Source organism: Mus caroli, unplaced genomic scaffold (genome assembly GCF_978045245.1).
Source record: "Mus caroli unplaced genomic scaffold, Mus_caroli_1 scaffold_16, whole genome shotgun sequence".
Lineage (NCBI taxonomy): Eukaryota > Metazoa > Chordata > Mammalia > Rodentia > Muridae > Mus > Mus caroli.
In genome coordinates this window covers 10,792,393-10,811,977 of record NW_028227271.1, presented here as the reverse complement: position 1 = coordinate 10,811,977, position 19,585 = coordinate 10,792,393, and the positions used below count along the sequence as shown (strand labels likewise).

General features: G+C 43.4%; 1 protein-coding gene and 1 pseudogene across 10 annotated transcripts in view; both read left to right on the top strand.

Annotated features, from left to right (window-relative positions):
• Positions 1–23: 23 nt before the first annotated feature.
• Pphln1 (periphilin 1) overlaps positions 24–19,585 on the top strand; it is a 92,550-nt gene continuing 72,988 nt past the window's right edge. For 8 of the 10 annotated variants that reach the window (XM_029469708.2, XM_085831727.1, XM_085831725.1 and 5 more), the window contains exons 1-3: positions 56–116; positions 884–1,150; positions 12,385–12,476. In XM_029469708.2, coding sequence (XP_029325568.1) covers positions 1,081–1,150; positions 12,385–12,476 — 162 coding nt within the window. In that variant the 5' untranslated portion in view covers positions 56–116; positions 884–1,080. Of the gene's footprint in view, positions 117–883; positions 1,151–12,384; positions 12,477–19,585 lie in introns of all 10 variants that reach the window. The other 2 variants (XM_021182843.3, XM_021182846.3) reach the window with 1 other exon arrangement.
• On the top strand, positions 14,500–15,692 carry LOC110310719 (ras-related C3 botulinum toxin substrate 1 pseudogene; annotated as a pseudogene).

The window sequence follows — 19,585 nt, the reverse complement described above, 5'->3', positions numbered from 1 at the left end:
AAGTGCCTTCAGGGCGAGCGGACGTCTGGCTTCACGGGTTTCACCGGCGGCGGAGGCGGCGGCGGCAGCGACAGAGGCGGCGGCGACAGAGGTGGCGGCGCGGCAGTGGGACGTAGGTGAGCGAGTGGCTCTCCGCAGAGGCGCGAGGGGCGCATGCGGCCGGCGGGCGGGCGGGCGGACGTTTCCTGCGGCGATGGAGACGTGCTTTATTCTGGACTCCTGGTGGAACCTGAGGAGAGACTCAGTGGATGCGGGAGGAAAGCGAAGTGTGGAGGAGAGTGAGACCCAGGTTCCGCTTCTCGGCAGGAGTTTAGTAAGCAAAAGGGAATACTCAGCCAGGCAACTTCAGTGACGCCAGGTCAGTCAGGAAGCCTGGGTTTTTATTTTATTTTTTATTTTTTGGACCTAACCGACTCTGTAATAGGCACTTTGAGAGACGGACAAAAGAGTGCCAAAATAACCCACTTGCTGATGAGAATGTCAGTGTGGCCGGGGAGACAAAGCCCACGTGGGGACAGTAGTTGGAGTCACTCAGTGACCCATTCTTGAGTACTCGCACGGACAGATGTTCAGCTCCATCGTTCCGTTGTTTATTACTATTTTTTCCTTTCTGAAAATATGGAATGGGTACGCACTGATTATTTTTTGTTTTTCGAGACAGGGTTTTTCTGTATAGCCCTGGCTGTCCTGGAACTCGCTCTGTAGACCAGGCTGGCCTCGAACTCAGAGATCCCGCCTGCCTCTGCCTCCAGAGTGCTGGGATTAAAGGCGTGCACCATCACCTCTCGGCTACACTGATTATTCTTTAAGAGCTCGTCGTTTCTACAGAGAAATCCGAATGCTTTTTTTGCCCGGTAGTTTAAACTTAACTTCTACCCACCAGCACGTACAGACCAGGCCTGTAACTACTCCCTGGGAACCTGCGTGTCAGCAGCCCGGAGCCCAGAGCCTGTCGTGGAGCCTGCACAATCAATCCTGACTGAAGCGGAGGGACGAAGTGCAATCCACCCAGGGCGCCGCTGAGTTTTGAGAGGCATTAATTCCTTGGCGTCCACCAAGGGACCACTGGGACTAATTCTCATGGCAAACTTGTGGCCAGCCCAAACTCCCAAGCTTCACATCCCGGTTGTGCTTGGTTACCGCCCACGATGTAAGCCCCCTTTGGTCTTCTAATTGTTTGAGCATTAACTCTTCGCGCTGTTTCGTGCTTCCTCTCGATTTGGGGGTACCACTGCTTCTCCTTCCTTAGTTCACCCCTGAGCGCATTGCCTGTGCTCCTGGAATCGTATTTTGTCTGCTTAGCAAGCACTTACTTATTAGCCTTGTTTTGAAACTGTCTTGCGTTTTCTGACTCTTTAACGAAGCTGTGGCTTTTGCCTTTAAATTGAACTTTTTTTTTTTCCTGACGTCTGGGTTTTAAGATTGGGTGTTGCTCCATCTGTATCGAATTGCAGATTATTCTTTAAGAAGAATTGCATTTCCTTAATTTCTTTTTCTTTCAGTTTTTGTTCTCATTTTTCCTTTTGGTCCTATGATTTCCCTGCCTTCTACCTCTTTCTATTAATATAACTCCCCCCCCCCCCCCAAGCAGGGCCTAGAACTGGTGATTCTCTTGTTTTGCCTCAGCCCTCCTATGTTCTGATTACTGGCCTTCCTCCGGCTTAGCCCAGCTCTTATTTTTGAGTAGTCTTTCCCTAAAGTTAGGTTCTTCTAAGTCCCCTCCAGCAGGAGCCAATTGCTTCCTGATTGTGTCTTTCATCTTGATATTTAAATTAAACGCTGAGGGTGGGAGTGTTCGTTTTGCTTATCCTTGGAATGCTGCTGTTTGCTGTTTTAGAGGTTTAGGTAGATAGTGAGTGAGTGGCAGGATCTGGTCACACATGGGTGGTTTGTGTGGAGTGATTTCAATGTTGCTAGGTCATGCAGTCTATTCAAGAAATAGTTCAAATACAGCACCCCCCCCCCATGAATTGTCTCAAATTAAACAGAGATCTGCCCGCTTCTGCTTAAAGGTGATTAAAGGTGTGTACTATACCCACTCAAATACTACTAACCCTTCCCTTCCCTCCCATATCTCAGCCTTTTCTCTGCGTAGCATCTGGCTGTCCTAGAACTCATTTTGTAGACCAGGCTGGCCTTAAAGTCAGAGATCCAACTGCCTCTGCCTCCCAGGTGTTGAGACTAAAGGTTTATATTAGTCAAACACCTGGTTTATATTTCAGATTTTTAAGTGTTTTTTTTCAGATAAAAGTCACACGTTGCCTATTAATTACTAATTTTAGATCTTTTAGGTGTTGGGACAGTCTGGTGATGTGTTTTTAGAGAGTAACAGCTTTGTGAACTGAGCCATGGGTATGGATGGAAATTGGAAGAGAATAGGAAGACTTTGGAGAAATCCAGGCTAGCCAGTGCGGGGCTTGCTACCCAGGTAATGCTTTTTGCCTGGAATAGGTTAAGTGAGACAATTACCAGAGACTGTGGAGGGTAGGACTTAGGATTTCTACGATTCTTGATTAAGGAAGTCACTCATCAGGAATACACACTGGCGACTGCTTGATTCTTCGTATTCTGTGAGATGGAGGGTGAGGCAGGGAAAGCACGCTCATCAGATAAGATCTTAAGTTCTACCAATGTAAAGGTTTGGATTCATAAATACTAAAACACAGGAAAATGTCTGGCATTGTCTGCTCATATAATTTTATCACATGCAATGGACAGTCAAACTTCCTCAGTATGTAGTGCAATACATTGGGGCTCATAAAAGAAACAATTTAAGCATGTTGTTGACATGAAAATACCTCCTTGTGGATTAGCATTTATTCTGGAGCCAAGTGGTAGTTAGTGTGGTCTGGAAACACAGATTCCAGGTACTGCAAATAATTCCATGTCCTAATACGGCAACAGTTTTCCTGAAGGCTTTGTTTGTTGTTGTTGTTGTTTTTTCTTTCTCGACAGGGTTTCTCTGTGTAGCCCTGGATGGCCTGGAACTCACTCTGTAGACCAGGCTGGCCTCGAACTCAGAAATCCGCCTGCCTCTGCCTCCCGAGTGCTGGGATTAAAGGCGTGCACCACCATGCCCGGCTCGTGAAGTTTTTATAGTAACAGCAAAGTCAGTCATAATCGGAGGCATTTTAAACTAAGTTGTTAGAAACATCAGGTAGCTAGGCTCATTGCAGCCAAGCTGGAGAGCTCAGCTATTGTCTTTAGCTTGGTATCTGACAGCACTCTGAGCCTTTTGGTTGGTGGAAGCCAGTGGTATACCTTTGAAATGGTTCCTGTTAGTCACAAGGCTGTTGGATCAAACACAGATAGGAAAGGAATGTCTTATTAGAGGGCTAAGATAGCCTGTAGTAAGTTGTAATTGGGCCTCAGGGCTTTGACATTCCGACTACACCCAGCTGTACTTTAATAGATTAATCAGCATTTCTGGAGGTTCAGTGTGACTAGAATTCTTTCATTCCCTGTTGCACGTGTTACATTTGTGAGTGTGAAGGCCACATATTGTTTATTAAGTATTAGTAATGACTCCGGTCATTCCTTTGTAGGATCTGACTTAGGTGGGGCTGAGTAGTATGTAGGAGAGCAGACTTGAGGGGCAATAGCTCTGACAGCCATGAAGGAATGAACTCTGATTGGTCGGTCTTCAGACTCTGCTAGCTGTTAGGATCCCAGCCTGACTCTTCATTTACCGTTCCTCTGAATGTGATGTAACATGACATCACAGTTATGATGGAGTAATATGCCCAAGATTATAATCGAGAACAGTTCACATAATGTAGGTGGTGGGTGAGGGGAAATGTAGTTTAAACCAGCTGAAATTACATTGTTTTAAAACTAGATTAACTTTGTCTTGTAATTACGTCAGATCCTACATATGCACCATGAATTAGTTTCATTTTTCCTTTGTTATGTAATCAAATTATTCTCTTAATTCTGGTGCGTTGGTTTATTTGATTCTTTATAACCTCGTGTGGAATGGTTAGAGCTAATTCTTTGTAAAGTTGGCCTTTGGTATCTAGACTATTTTTTTTTTTTAAGATTTTTTTTATTTATTTATTATATGTAAGTACACTGTAGCTGTCTTCAGACACTCCAGAAGAGGGTGCCAGATCTTGTTACGGATGGTTGTGAGCCACCATGTGGTTGCTGGGATTTGAACTCTGGACCTTTGGAAGAGCAGTTGGGTGCTCTTACCCACTGAGCCATCTCACCAGCCCGGTATCTAGACTATTATAACTTACTGTTCTTTAAGTCTGGCATGCTGCAAAAGTATTGGCACTATTTTTTTTTAAGTCTGTTTACTTTATTCATAAAAGTACCCTGTAGCTGTTTTCAGACACACTAGAAGAAGGCGTCAGATCCTATCACAGATGGCGGTGAGCCACCATGTGGTTGCTAGGGAATTGTATTCTAGGGCCTCTCTAAGGGCAGTCCATCTGGAATGGCGCTCTTCGACACTGAACCATCTCTCTACCCCAAGTTCTCTCTCTTAGTTGTAGAAAGTAACTTGCTTTGCTTTATCACCTTGGTAGTAAGCAGGTTTTAGTTTGGGGAAATAAAGTTGTATTACAGAATAAATCAGATAAAACAGTATTGTATTCTTTTAGACCAGATGCTTTTAGGGTGGTATTTTTTAAAGTTTTTCGTAGTATTTTAAGTTTTAACAAAATTGACCATATGGTGGGACACACCTTTAATCCTAGCACTCTGGAAGCAGAAGCAGGCAGGTCTGAGTGTGAGGCTAGACTGATACTTTTATCTTATTAACTAGTCAGAAAGGGAACTTAGAATCATTCTGATACTCTTTATATTTTAACTTTCCATCTTTTAATTACATTTTATTTGTGTGTATGAGGAAGTCAAGGGTAATTTTAAAAAGTTGCTTCTCTCTGTTATATATATATATATATATATATATATATATATATATATATATATCTGTGCCTTTGGGGATGGGACTCGGCTCACTAGTTTGGTAGCAAGTGCCTTTACTTGATGAGCTAGCTCACCTCTGAACTTCATGAGTAAAATATGAATTAAAGTGAGTTCCAGGACAGCCAGGGCTACACAGAGAAACCTTGTCTCGAAAAACTGAAAACAAACAAAAGTAACAAATATCTTTAATCCTGGGTAGTTGTATTATAGGACACTTAAAGTATAAATACCATGTAATTTCACTCAACATACAGTATCCCAACCTCCTTTATCACTGATGCTCTAATCAATGAGCCTTTTAGAGGCCCAGTGTAACTTTTTATTTACACTATTTAAAGCATTTGTTTATTAAAGATTTTATTGTTTTATGTGTATGGGTATTTTGCATATACTTACACATATACATGTTCATGTACATGTACATATACATACACCTGGTGCTCACAGAAGTCATAAGGCATCAATCGGCTCCTGGGACTGGGGCAATATAATGTTAACTACCATGTGGGTGCTGGGAACCAAACCTGCGTCCTTTACAAGAGCAAAAATAATGCTCTTACTGGAAGCTGGCTTTAAACAAGTATCTCCTGCCTCTGCTTCTAGAGTTCTTGGATTACAGACACGCACTGCCACACCTGGCCTAACATGTATAAAATGACTGGCAATAGTAAGAGTGAAGGACTTTAAAGGTGCTAAGTTGCGGGAGTTCGGGGATGTGCATAATGAGACCCAAGCCAACCAGGGCTACTTAGTGAAACACTCAAACTGCTGCCCCTTTATTCCTAACCTATGTAATTTGTTATGAAAGCCATCCATGTTCTTCTTGCTCCTGCCTTCTTTAACTTTATAAGAGGTCCTTCTTCCCCTTTTGTTCCCAGGGTTAAAAGCCTTGTTTAGATGTCCTGGAACCCGTTCTCTCTGCTTGCTTGCTTGCTTCTTATGTGATAGTTGGAAGGGGTTGGGATGGGACTCCAGGTCAACTCTGGAATTTCAGGTTTTGAAAGCTTCAGGGTTTTTATGTAGGAGTGGGAGATTGTATCTCTATCATTAGGATAGTGTGGATAAAGGGTTTAAATGTCTTGAAAATGTGTTACCCAAAATTATTTCATTTAGGGGAGAGCAAATGAAAGTTTGCTAGCTACCTGCCTCGGTGGGTTTATTTACTGTTGTGTTGTGGTCTCCTTTGTCAGGCCTTTCAGAATCTCTCCTAATGCTTTGCCCTTTTCCTGGAGGCATCACTCAGGATTCTAGTTAATCAACTAGGCTTTTTGGTTTTGATTTTTGTTTTAGCTTTCTTAAAAGTTTTGTCACATAGCATACTCTTTTTTATACTAGCTCTCACTTTGGAGTCCTAGTTGGACTCATTCACAGAGCTGAGATTCCAGGGGACCTCCCCCATGCCCACCCACAGCCACACCCACACCACCCACACAGAGCATACTCTTGAGTGCCAAGTAACCCACAGTTCTAGTTGGGATTTTGGTGCTTTGACTGTTTAGTTGAGATCAGTGCAGTTTTTTTCAAAGACTTAAAGTTTGTTCTAGAAAGTGATTTGTGGTTTACTTGTTTGACATTGGAAACATTTTCTGCTAGAAGCATGACAGTGTTTAGCTTCAGGTCAGCCCTTAAAATCTCCTGAGTGCTTCAGTGTTGATTTCAGGAGTAGACTTGCTTCTCTTTAATCTGTTGATCTTGGCCTGAGATGACCTTAAGATCAGAAAGCAGTTAACTCTTCCCAAGGGCATTTTGGAGACTTTGAAAAGGTAGGACCTGGATAGTGTGGTTTCTTAAAATTCTTGGATAGTGCTGGTGTCTGACAATTGAAATTCACTTGGGGATGCTGGATTTAAAGGTTTCTTACGTGTATTTTGTGTTAAAAGTGAAGTGGAATTGATGGCTTTAAAAAGCGTGGCTAGGGGGCTGGCAAGATGACTCAGTGGTTAAGAGCGCCGACTGCTCTTCCGAAGGTCCCGAGTTCAAATCCCAGCAACCACATGGTGGCTCACAACCATCCGTAACGAAATATGATGCCCTTTTCTGGAGTATCTGAGGACAGCTACAATGTACTTACATATAATAAATAAATAAATATTTTTTAAAAAAAGCGTGGCTAGAATCATAACTGTCTCATAAGTTTTCTGAACAATTCAAGGTGCCAACTCCTAGTATTTAGACTCCTGGGAGTCATGTGAACCACTTGTTAATTGTTGATATAAAATACTTTTCCTCTGCTAAGGCAGAGGAGCAATGTAGGCATTTAATCATTGTTTTGCCCCGGGAGGACGTGGAGGAAGAAGGAAAGAGAGCCAACAGGATGTGGGGCTGTCTAGTAGTCCTGTAGTACAGTGCTTTAAAGGGCGCAGAGAACGACTAGCTTCCTTCCTTGGGAAAATAGAAGGTTGGCATTTGGGCTGAGTCTTGAACATAAACTGATGGTACAGAGATTCTTGTGCTTTGTTGAAGAGTAGAAGTTAAGGCATGACCAGGGTTGAGTTTTATTAGTTAAGTTTCTGATCTGACTCTTTGGGTATCTGCCTCATGGGCTTCACTGATCAAAACAGAGAAGACAGGAGTGAGATGAGTCTCTGTGAGGCGGGTAACAGGAAATTTGGTTGGATTACTGATCACATTCTTTGTGCAGATTGTTGACCCTAATGAACATCATAGTGGTTCTACCTCCTGTTTCTAGAATAGTGATGTGATATCTTTCTTAGGGTTACTATTGCAGTGATAGAATACTGCAAATGAGCCAGGTGGTGGTGGCGCACACCTTTAGTCCGCGCGCTTGAGAGGCAGAGGCAGGCAGATTTCTGAGTTCCAGGACAGCCTGGTCTACATACAGAGTGAGTTCCAGGACAGCCAGGGCTACACAGAGAAACCCTGTCTCAAATCCTCCCCCCCCACAAACAAACAAACAAACTTGCAAATGACCAAAGCATTGGGGGTGGGGGTTAATTTAACTTGCCCTCCCCCATCACTCTTTATCACTGAAGGAAATCAGGACTGGAGCTCAAGCAGGGAGGGACCTGGAGAGAGGAGCTGATGCAGAGACCACGGAGGGGTGCTGCTTCCTGGCTTGCTACCTAGGACTTGCTCAGCTTCCTTTCTTTCTTTTTCCTTTCTTTCCTTTCTTTCTTTTTTCCCCAGACAGGGTTTCTCTGTATAGTCCTGGCTGTCCTGGAACTCACTCTGTAGACCAGGCTGGCCTCGAACTCAGAAATCCGCCTGCCTCTGCCTCCCGAGTGCTGGGATTAAAGGTGTGAGCCACCACGCCTGGCTCGGCTTGCTTGATCTTATGGAGACTTCAGCAGTAGTAAGAAAGATGGTAATGTGCATTGCATGTAAGCCACACCATACTTGATGATTAGTACTGTGAAGAAACCAAGCCTGCAGGATATGTTGGAGTGACATTAAAATCCTCAGGTGAAAGCAGAGGGAGTTACCGAGATGTCTGGAGAGCATCCACGGGAGCTGCCAATGCAGGTGCCTAGTGCTCATCCAGAGTGTGAGCTTCAGTGGGACTGGGCTCTTCATTGCCTCTGTTGGCCGACACAATATCTAGGTGAGAGTATACCATGAAAGGACTATTCAGGGAGAGGTGAGAAAGCTTGAAGGGGACTGGAAACTGTCTAGATCATAATGCAAGTTACTCGATTTCCTAAACTGTGGGACAAGCAATTTGGATAACATGGAAAGGATTGTATCATTTTGATTTTGCATTGAAAATCCTTGGGTCTGGTTGGACACAAGGTCGTTAACTGAGTTTGTTTTATCAGATTCCTATCACTTTCATTAACAATGCCAGTTCTCAGTCACAGCTCTCAGTGACTATATTCCTTATATCCTGGATTGATTATTGCATAAGAGTTAGCTTATTACATTTTGGAATCAATTATTGGCACACTTCTAAAAGAAGTTTTCACTTTTCACATTGAATTGTAATTCTGCTCTCTTGTGATGCAGAGAATTATTCTAGAGTACTTTTAAACATTAATTTTTTTCTTTTTTTCTTTTTTTGTGTGTGTATATGTGTTAAATGTATATGCTTGTGCATGCAAAGGCTAAGGGAATGTGTCCTTCTCTTACCCTCCAGCCTGTCCCTTTCACACAGGTCTCCTACTTACTGAACATGGAGGTCATTCAATGACCCTCATGTCTGTCCCCTCAGATACTGGTGCTACAGGTTGAGTCACAGTGGGCTGTTGTCTTTTTTTTTTTTAAGATTACTTATTTTTATGTATATGAGTACACTGTTGCTGTCTTCAAACACAGCAGAAGAGGGCATCAGATCCTATTACAGATGGTTGTGAGCCACCATGTGGTTGCTGGGATTTGAACTCAGGACCTATGGTAGAGCAAGTCAGTGCTCTTAACTGCTGAGCCATCTCTCCAGCCACCCCCCACTTTTTTTTTTTTTTTTTTTTACTATTTTATTGGGTTTTTATATCTCTACCTTCCTTCCAGCCCTTATTCCACACCTAGTCCCTTTCAACCCCCCAACACTAGATAGGAAAGAAAGTGGGTAGAGGGGAAAGGAGCCATAGAACTCTTTAGGCTTCTTCCTGCTGATAATGGTTGTCGGGTTCCTTGGGTAAGTCCAATCTTGATAGGCTATCTCCAAGTTCTCGATTCTTTGCTCATGACCACTTGATAAAGTGTAACAACAGTAACCGGGGAGCATGGAGGGGGAGCAGCAACTGCTGCCTTCTTCGGAGCACCCTGGCTCTCTTGGGGCCCTGACATTTATACCTGCTCCACAGTCCCCAGAATTAAACTATTTGCAGCTGGCAAAAATCAGGTCCCTCCTAGAGCACTAGAAAATCATAGTTAACAGCCGTGGACAATCCATACTTGGGACTAAAGCACAAACATTCATATAACTGGGGTTTAAAAAAATTCTCACCCATAGTGGGCATCCATGTGGGTGGTAGGATTGAGTGAAGTGAGCTTTCAGCCACTGAGCCACCCCTTCTTAGGCCCTGGAGTACTTTGAGACTCCAGTAATGGGAGGGAATAGCTTAGTCATGAGGCAGTGTCATTGATTGGTTGTGGGATAGATTGATTTCTTAAACCCAAATAATGTCATAAGCAACACATGCTGTGAATCAAAAGATTATTGTGCTTAAGAATGCTTCTAAATGACTTTGAAAATTGCAGGGTACTATTTGAATTGAAAGCAATTTTAGCATATTTTCTATAGTGCTTTAATCATCCTCTTTTAGTGCCTGCTTCTTTTTGTGATAATTTAATTCAAGATCCATCTTGAACAAGGAATATAGCTGAGTTGCATGTATGAAATGGCAGTGTCAACTTGAACTTAAAAAAAAAAGGCAACCTAAGCCCAGGCGCCAGCTTGATTAGAGATCCCTATTTTATAGTTCACGGTGCTTTGACTGGTCTTACAGTGATTCTAATATTTGAGGTAACTTATCTTCCAGACTGGATCAGGAACAACCTGGAAATATGGTCTCCATTCTGCAGGCTGGTAGTGTCACTTCCTGGAAGGTCTGTGCTGCACCTAAGAGCACAGTCTTTGTAGAGAGTACTCTGTTAGCCTCTGGGTTTCATGTGAAGTGCGAAGACTTCCAGTACTTGCACGCCCATTCCCACACCCTGCTTAGCTGTGGTTACTGTTGCTGTGATGAAACATCATGACCAAAAGCAAGTTGGGGAGGAAAGGGTTTATTTGGCTTACACTTCCACATTGTAGTCTATCACTGTAGTTCATCAATGAAGAAAGTTGGGAACCTGGAGGCAGGAGCTGCTGCAGAGGCCGTGGAGGGGTGCTGCTTACTGGCTTGCTCCCCATGGATAGCTCAGCCTGCTTCCCTATAGAACCCAGGACCAACAAACAGCCCAGGGATGTCCCCACCCACAATGGTCTGGGGCCTCCCATATTGATCACTAGGAAATGGGTTCTATGGGGGTATTTTCTCAATTGAAGTTCTCTGCTTTCAGATAATTCTGGCTTGTGTCAACTTGACATAAAGCTAGCCAACCTGTACTCTTGCCCTTTTTGAGATCTTTTTGAGATAGCGTCTCTTGCTAATGTTGACTAGACTGTCCTTGAACTTTTGAGGTCAAGCAGTCCTCCCGTGTAGACAAGACAAGCCTGTAACCCAGGGCCCACTTTAGGTTTTTTAATCCTTGTCAGATTCAATCCTTTCTTACAACTGGTCCCCGTATTCCTCCTCCTCCTCCCCTTCTTCCTCCTTCTCTTCTTCTTTTTCATTTTACATTGTCATGCTTAATTATTCATTTAGGGTCTCATATAGTCTAAGCTGGCCTGGAAACTTTTTCCCTCTCCCTCCTTCGCCCTCTCCCTCACTTCTCTTCCTGTTTCAAGACAGGGTTTCTCTGTGTAGCTCTGGCTGTCCTAGAACTCATCCTGTAGACCAGGCTGGCCTCAGACTCAATAGATCTTTCTACCTCTGCCTCCTGAGTGCTGAGATTTAAGGCATGTCACACCACCAACCAACTCATCTGATTATTTTTTTTCTGGCCCCGTTCCATCCATTTTTATTTCATATATGTGGGTACACTGTCACTGTCTTCACACATACCAGAAGACACCATTGGATGCCCATTACAGATGGCTGTGAGCCACCATGTGTTTGCTGGGAATTGAACTCAGGACCTCCAGAAGAGCAGTTGGTGCTCTTACCCACTGAGCCATCTCTCCAGCCCCTCATCAGATTTTAAATATCTATATTCAGAACATCTTTTGAAGATTGTACACTACTATAACTCACCACTCAGGAGGGTTAGGTTGTTTAAGACCAGAAAAACCTAACCAAAACCAGAGGGCTTGAGATGGCCTGGTCAGCAAAGCCACTTCACGAAGACTGATGCCCTGAATTTGAACACTGGTACCCCATGACAGATTGACAATTTCCTGCACTGTCCTCTGACTTTGACACACATGCTGAGATATGGATGTGCATGCAAGCCTGCCTACACGTGATATATACATATGCAAATACATTAATACAGAATTTAAACTGTAAACAAAGTCAAACTGCAGCATTGCATGCTGGGATATACCTGTAATCCTAGTACCCCTGAAGGCTGAGACAAGACTGCATTTCCAGGCCAGCTTTGGCTGTTTCCCAGATTTAGGTCAACCTTGATTGGAGTAGGCGTGTTGGCCTGCTCTTCAAACTGTTCATCAAAGCCTATCTTTCCTAATTTAAAATGGGTTGACAATGAGGAAACTGTGCTTTATAGGATGTTGGGTGGAAAAGTTTTACTGAACTTTTAAATACCATTTGAACTAGAAGGAAGGTAGGACCTCATAAGTGCAGGTATACGTATTTATAAGTCTAGTTGAGGGACACATTGCCCTCCTCCCTCCTCTATCACCTTCCTGGGTGTCTTGGCAGGCATTTGCTTCTTTATTGTCTCTTCCTTGCTGACAAAGAGAACCCAGAATTGTTTGTTTCTTTTTAGTGGCTTCCACAAGAGATGAAATGTGGTCTGAGGGACGCTATGACTACGACCGACTTCCGAGAGAACGAGTGCCTCCCCGGAGCCATCCCAGTGTAAGTTTCGGCTGCGTGGAGGAGAGCTCACTGTGCCTTCTTCCAGCTTCTTCCAGTATCAGTTTGCCAGCCTAGCTGGAAATACAGAGCAAACTCAGCTCTTAGAAGCCAGAAAATACACAGCAATTTATTTAAGTAAAACGCAAAATCTGTGTTTTATACTTAAGTTTCTAGGAAAAAGAATTTAAACTGAATTTAGTTGGTGGAGGAAAATTTTTGTTAATATTCTAACATGCAATAGCAAAGAACTGTTGAACATCTGCTTCTCCTTGTGGCTGCCATTACTTTGTCACCTTAATGTTTAAAAATTGAGCCTGGCATGGTGGCACTTGGGAGGCAGGGGCAGGTGGGTCTCTGAATTCAAGGCAAGCCTGGTCTGCATAGCAAGTTCTAGTCCAGCCTACAACAACAAAAGTTATATTAAAATTTAAAAGTTATGAATTAGTATGACAGTCATTTTGCCGGAGTCTTTCTGGGGCAGAAGCATGTGGAGATCCTAGTTAGCACTTCTTGTTTGCCTGTGCCTAGTCAGGCAGGCAGCCTCCAGGTGAGAAAAATGCCGGCAGCTCAAGGGACAATAATTCGGAGAGTTGGGGCTTCTGAGCCAGACTCTAAATGCTCTTGGTAACTTTATTTACTAACCCTGGAGCTGTATCTAGTCCTGTATGTAGCAGAGGCTCAGCATTTACTAAGGGGCTGGAGCTATTATTCTCCCTGGAGTTGTACATGGAGAACTACGTACGGGAGGTTTGGAGGTCAAGAAGCCCATAATCTTCCGCACAGACTCATCCTGAACATTGGGTGGATGTCTTTTTTTTTTTTTTTTGGTTTTTCGAGACAGGGTTTCTCTGTATAGCCCTGGCTGTCCTGGAACTCACTTTGTAGACCAGGCTGGCCTCGAACTCAGAAATCCGCCTGCCTCTGCCTCCAGAGTGCTGGGATTAAAGGCGTGCGCCACCACACCCGGCGCTGGATGTCTTATCTACCACAAAAGTCATAAATATTTGTTTATCCGTCAAGAATTTTTTATGTATAGTGTTAAGGATTTGTGTGTGTGGTGGTATTAGTGAGGGTTGAATCCAGGGTTTTTCCCACGCTGGGCAAGTACTTGACCACTGATCCACCGACCACCTCCCTTTTGTTTCATTTCTTATTTTGAGACAAAGACTTACTAAATTAAATTACCTACTTTTATCTTAAACTCACTCTGAGACCTACTTGTCCTTGTGATCCTTCTGCCTCAGCCTTTCACGTAGCTTATAGGACTGCGCAACCAGGCCTAGCTGGCAGTATATTACTTGATCCTATCCCTCACTTGGATGAGCAGGGTCATCTTCAAGGTTGGCATTCAGTGGCCTGAATTATAGCTCATGTTGAGATTGATAGAAAATGATTTAAGGTAGAAAGGAAAACAAACAAACAAACAAACAAGCAAACCCATTAAATTAGGAAGGGCCTACTCAGTACTTATCATAGGTCCTTGCTTTCCTAGTTGTTTGAGAGTCTATTTCTAATTATTTCTTTAACTTGAAAAATTATTTTATGACTTGCATAGGATTAGGATTAAAAAATAATGCATGTTAAGTGTCATATAGCTGTGGGATACTTTCCAAACATTGTTTATTAAAGGTTTATTTATTTATTTATTTTTTCAAACTTTACTTTTTTGTTTTATGTATGAGTACACTGTAGCTGTCTTCAGACACACCAGAAGAGGACATCGGATCCTACTACAGATGGTTGTGAGCCACCATGTGGTTGCTGGGAATTGAACTCAGGACCTCTGGAAGAGCAGTCAGTGTTCTTAACCGCTGAGCCATCTCTCCAGCCCCCCAAAATGTTTCCCACCAAGAATATATCTCTTGAAAAGAAATTTTATTTGACCAGCTGGGCATTGATCTGAAAGATTTGTGTGTGTGTGTGTGTGTGTGTGTGTGTGTGTGTTTTAACTGAGTAGCTTAATTTATGGATGTGAAAAGCAGATTGTATTGACTTAAGATTGCGAGGTGCATGACTGGCCCAGGCTGATATTGAAGAGTCTGACTCAGGATCATTGAGGTAATGTAGAGTGAAATGACCTCATCCAGAAGAGAGAACTGAGAGAACTCTATATAGCCAGAGGTCAAACTTCAGATGCTTCTGCTACCTCCAGTCCAGAGCTGGGATTCCAGAGCTGCAGGTAAAACCTGCCTGCTCATCAGTTACCCGACCAATGCATTTCCTGAAGAGTACATCCCCACCGTCTTTGACAACTAGTCTGCCAATGTTATGGGAGATGGAAAACCAGTGAATCTGGGCCCATGGGACACAGCTGGACAAGAAGATTGTGACAGATTGCGTCCCCTCTCCTACCTGCAAACAGACGTGTTCTTAATTTGCTTTTCCCTTGTGAGTCCTGCATCATTTGAAAATGTCCGTGCAAAGTGGTCTCCTGAAGTGTGACACCACTGTCCCAATACTCCTACCATCCTCGTGGGGACGAAGCTTGATCTTAGGGATGATAAGGACACAGTTGAGAAGCTGAAGGAGAAGAAGCTGACCCCCATCACCTACCCGCAGGGGCTAGCCATGGCGAAAGAGATGGGTGCTGTCAAATACCTGGAGTGCTCAGCTCTTAGACAGCGAGGACTCAAGACAGTGTTTGACGAAGCTATCCGAGCGGTTCTCTGTCCCCCTCCTGTCAAGAAGAGGAAGAGAAAATGCCTGCTGTTGTAAATGTCGGAGCCCCTCGTTCTCGTTCCTGTCTTGGAACCTTTGTACACTTTGCTCAAAAATCAGCAGAGCCTTCGCATTTGATGCCAAGTTTTTGTTACAGATTAATTTTTCCATAAAACCATTTTGAACCAATGAACCAGTCAATAATTTTAAAGTTCTGTTTTAAATGTAAGAATTCCAACTTACAGTCTATTAAAATTCAGCCCTAAAATGATAAAGCCTTCTTAAAGCCTTATTTTTAAAATCCCCTATTCTTGCTCAGATTAAGAATTGCCAAAATACCTTCTGAACTAAGTTGCGTTGTGCTGAGAACACCTAAGCACTAAACTCTCTTGAGAGACTTCTGTTGCTAAGACGACTGCAGCTTCTGGAGCCAGGGGCACAGACCCTTCCATAGTTCCCAGACCGTGTGACACAGCACAGCCTCCTTAATGACACGTTGCCATGTAGCGCACCTGTAACTTATCAGCCCATGTTCATTACGTAACTTTGTACCGTACGTCACAGTGATGAGTGTGACAGCTCAGCTCTTTGATTTCATAGTGAGTTTTCTAAAAGACCAGCCGACTAGCTTTTGCAGACTTAGAACAGAACTCTGGTTCCTGTGTTGCCTCTAATGAAGTATTCTGTTCCTAGTTGTGGGTGTGCTGGGTGGAGTGTGAAACACGACATGATCAAAGGAGACAGACAGACAGTATTTTGACTAATATGAAGTAGAGATTACTTTACACTACATTGTACATGGAGTAATTCAACTGAATAAAAGTGTCACGGGTAAAAAAAAGAAGAGAGCCAGGCGTGGTGGCGCACACCTTTAATCCTAGCACTTGGGAGGCAGAGGCAGGCGGATTTCTGAGTTCGAGGCCAGCCTGGTCTACAGAGTGAGTTCCAGGACAGCCAGGGCTACACAGAGAAACCCTGTCTCGAAAAACCGGAAAAAAAAAAAAAAAAAGAAGAAGAGAAACCTGAGAGGGGGAGTGGTATAACAGATGGAGGGGGACAAGGGATAACAGCTTGAGGACTAAGGCCGTCCTGGTAGAAGGAGAGGCAGTTGGTGTTTTGGAGCACAGAGTGCTTAGAATGGCCACATTGTTGATGTTAGGTGTTGAGTAGTCACAGTGTAAAGTCTGAGAATTAGAATCGAAGGGCAGAGGATGTAACGTAGTTAGTGCTTCCCTAACATTCCTGGTCTCCTGAACTGATCCCAAACACCTCAACAAAGAAAAGGGCAGGTGGTGGGTCAGGTACTAGGCATTATGTGTTTTATCGCAGCATTTAATAAGGTCTAGTGCTTTAATCGGAGACTGTAACTGTGTAACTGCAAGCTTTTCCATCAGGTCCAAGTTCCGGAATAGTGACTCAGAGTCTTGTTATGAATAAATAACTAGGCCATAAGATAAGTTTGTTCGCCAACTAGCTTGTAATTTTTCCTAACTCGTTTATACTAGTCTATGTCTGCCGTGTGGTTTGTCACCTCTCCCAAGCCCGACTGCCACTGAGCTCGAGTGTGGGATCTTCCCATGCTTGACTCTTTCCCATAGTTCCCCTCTCTCTGCTGGAGATCCCCCTGCCTAGTCTTCCTAGTCTACCCCTCTATCCATAGGCTTTTTATTGATTGACATGTGGTGCTTCCACACAGTGCACAAGAGATGACCCCCAGCAGGAGGCTTAAGCTAGAGCAGTAGGTAGGTAAATATCAAGAGCTTGGGAAAGGGGTTTCTGATGAGCACAGTGACCCAGCTGTGTGGACAGATGGCCATGGCCTTTCCACACTCTGGGGAAAAAAAAAAAAAAAACTTTCCATGGCCAAAGCAGTTTACACAAGGAAGGGTTTGCTTATAGTACCAGAAGTATCTAAGATCAAAAAATGACAGAGAAGTTGGCAAACATGGTGGCTGGAATAGCAAGCTGAGAGCTAAATCTTTAATTGTAAGGACAGAGCAGAGAGAAAAAAATGGTCCTAAAATGGCAGTCTTTTAAACTCTCAACACTTAGCCTTCCCAGAAAGCGCCACCAGCTAGAGGTAAGCGTTTAAATGCCTGCAGCTGAGGACGCCAAATTCAAACTGCCACACCTGATTTAACTATACTGGTGATTTCAGTTAAGGACAAAGTCACAGGTGCCTCTTCCTGCTGTGTTGATTTCTGTTCAGGAAAAAGAAATTTCTTTTTCAGCCTCTGGAGAGTTGAACAGTGCTTACAGTCATCTACCTTGTGAAAAGTAATTTTACACTCAGGCCTGATTTTAACGGACACATTGAAATTTGCAGAAAAGTGTTTAGCAGAAGAAATTGCAAATGCACCTATTGTTTCTAATGCTGGACTTAGTTAAAAGCCTACCCTGTATATACAGTTCTCGGGCTGGAGAGCTGGCTCTGTGGTAAGAGCAGGTACTGCTCTTCCAGAGGACTCAATACAGGTGACTGGAGGACTCAGGTCAGGCAGCTCACAGCCACCTGTATGTAACTCCAGCTCCAAGAGAGCCGATGGCCTCTGACCTCTGGCACTTAGTGAGGCACACACATACACATAGAAGAAAGTTCTAGAACCCTTGCTTATGAACCAGAGGTCTTTTTTAAATTTTTTATTAGATATTTTCTTCATTTGCATTTCAAATGCTATCCCAAAAGTCCCTTATACCCTCCCCACTCACTCCCACTTCTTGGCCCTGGCGTTCCTCTGTACTGGGGTATATAAAGTTTGCAAGACCAAGGGGCCTCTCTTCCCAATGATGGCCGACTAGGCCATCTTCGAAACAGAGGTCTTCTAACATTAATTTAAAGGCATATTGCATGTTTGTTTATAAACAGCGTTGGTAAGAGCGTCAAGCTGTCAGCAGCCTGAATGTCTAACAGGAGAATGTGTGAACTGTTCATATAATACACTAGTGGAATAAGAGGCCTGCCTACTGCCAGACCCAGCAACTTGGCTGAACTTGGCAAACAAATCACTGAAGGCCAGAAGCTGGGTTCAGTAGTGTGTCTCCAAGAGTTCCTGTACATAAACACTTTAATCAAGCGAAAGTAGCCAGGACAGTTGTTATTACAGAAGAAACACTTGGAGGGACCCCAAGGATGTCCAGTGACTTGATCTGGGGGATAACTCCTTTGTCCGCCTGGGGAAAGCTCATCCAGAAGTGCTTTTGTAACTTATGCTCTGCTTTCTTATCAGCCCCTGTCTTAGTTAGGGAGTCATTGCTGGGAAGAGACACCATGACCGAGGCAACTCTTCTAAAAGGCAAACATTTAAATGGGGCTGACTTACAGTTTCTACCTGGTCTATGCCTGTAATCCAAAGGTTTGTTTTTTATTGCTGTCCCACATTTTCTGTATCCCTTTTATGTTTTTAATATCTTTTTCATTGTTTCTACTTATTTGATCTAGGGTCTCTATTTTATCTTCGAGACCTGATATTCTGTTCTGATGATTAAGATTGTAAGGCCCTTTGAGTTTTCTAGTTGATTTTTTATTTTTCAGTTCCATCTTCATTTTAGCTTGAGTCCTCTTCAGTGTTTCTATTTCTTTATTATTCCATTTTCCTGCCCTGGATTGTCTTTGCCATTTCTATCAGCCTTGTCTTGGGCAACACTCAGGTGTTTATTCTTCTTAAGCTCTTTCTCCTTCATCTCACTGAGCTGTTTGTGTCTTCTTGAAATTCTTTGTGTTCTTCCAGGTGGTTTATGGTTTATGACTGTTCTTCTAATTTCAGTGTACTGGGGTCCATAGGTAAACCTTTCTACAGAACTGGTCAGTTCTGGAGGGAAGATGTTGTCTTGATCTTTCATATTGTTAGTATTCTCTGAGATCTGGGCATATAGGCTTTCTTTGTCTCCATATAGAGTTTTAGGTCTATTATTGAAGGAGCAGGGCTATGGAGAAGAGGATGCTGTGGTGGCATGGGTCTGGAGATTGAGTGTCGCTTGGTTAGAATGTAGACAGGTGGCAGAGGGGACTGGAGTGGTATATAGGATGTTTCCTTTTCCACGTAGGAGTGTGGAGGTTGGTAGGTCTGGGTGGGAAGGTTAGATGTGATGTGGAAGTGTGTAGTTGTTTGGAGGTTGGCTAGGAGGAGGATGCTGGCCTATGTATCTTTGCAGTGATGGCAGGGAAGGCTAGTCTACGATGGTAAATTACACAAGAAGTGTAGAAGAGGTCAGGGTGCGCCTAGGGGATGGAGGACATGGGTCATCTGGGAATGAGTGACATAAAGTAGGTGTCCCAAAGGAGAGTGCACATAGCATGCTTAAATTTCTTGACTGACAGAATTTTGGGGCCTTAATATTCTTTTGTGATTCTTGCCAGAAAAAAAAAAAAAGCAAAAAACCTGTTTTGGCCAAATTCTATGATGACTTATATCTGGATGGTAGGGCCAACTTAGAATATTTTGATCTGTTGT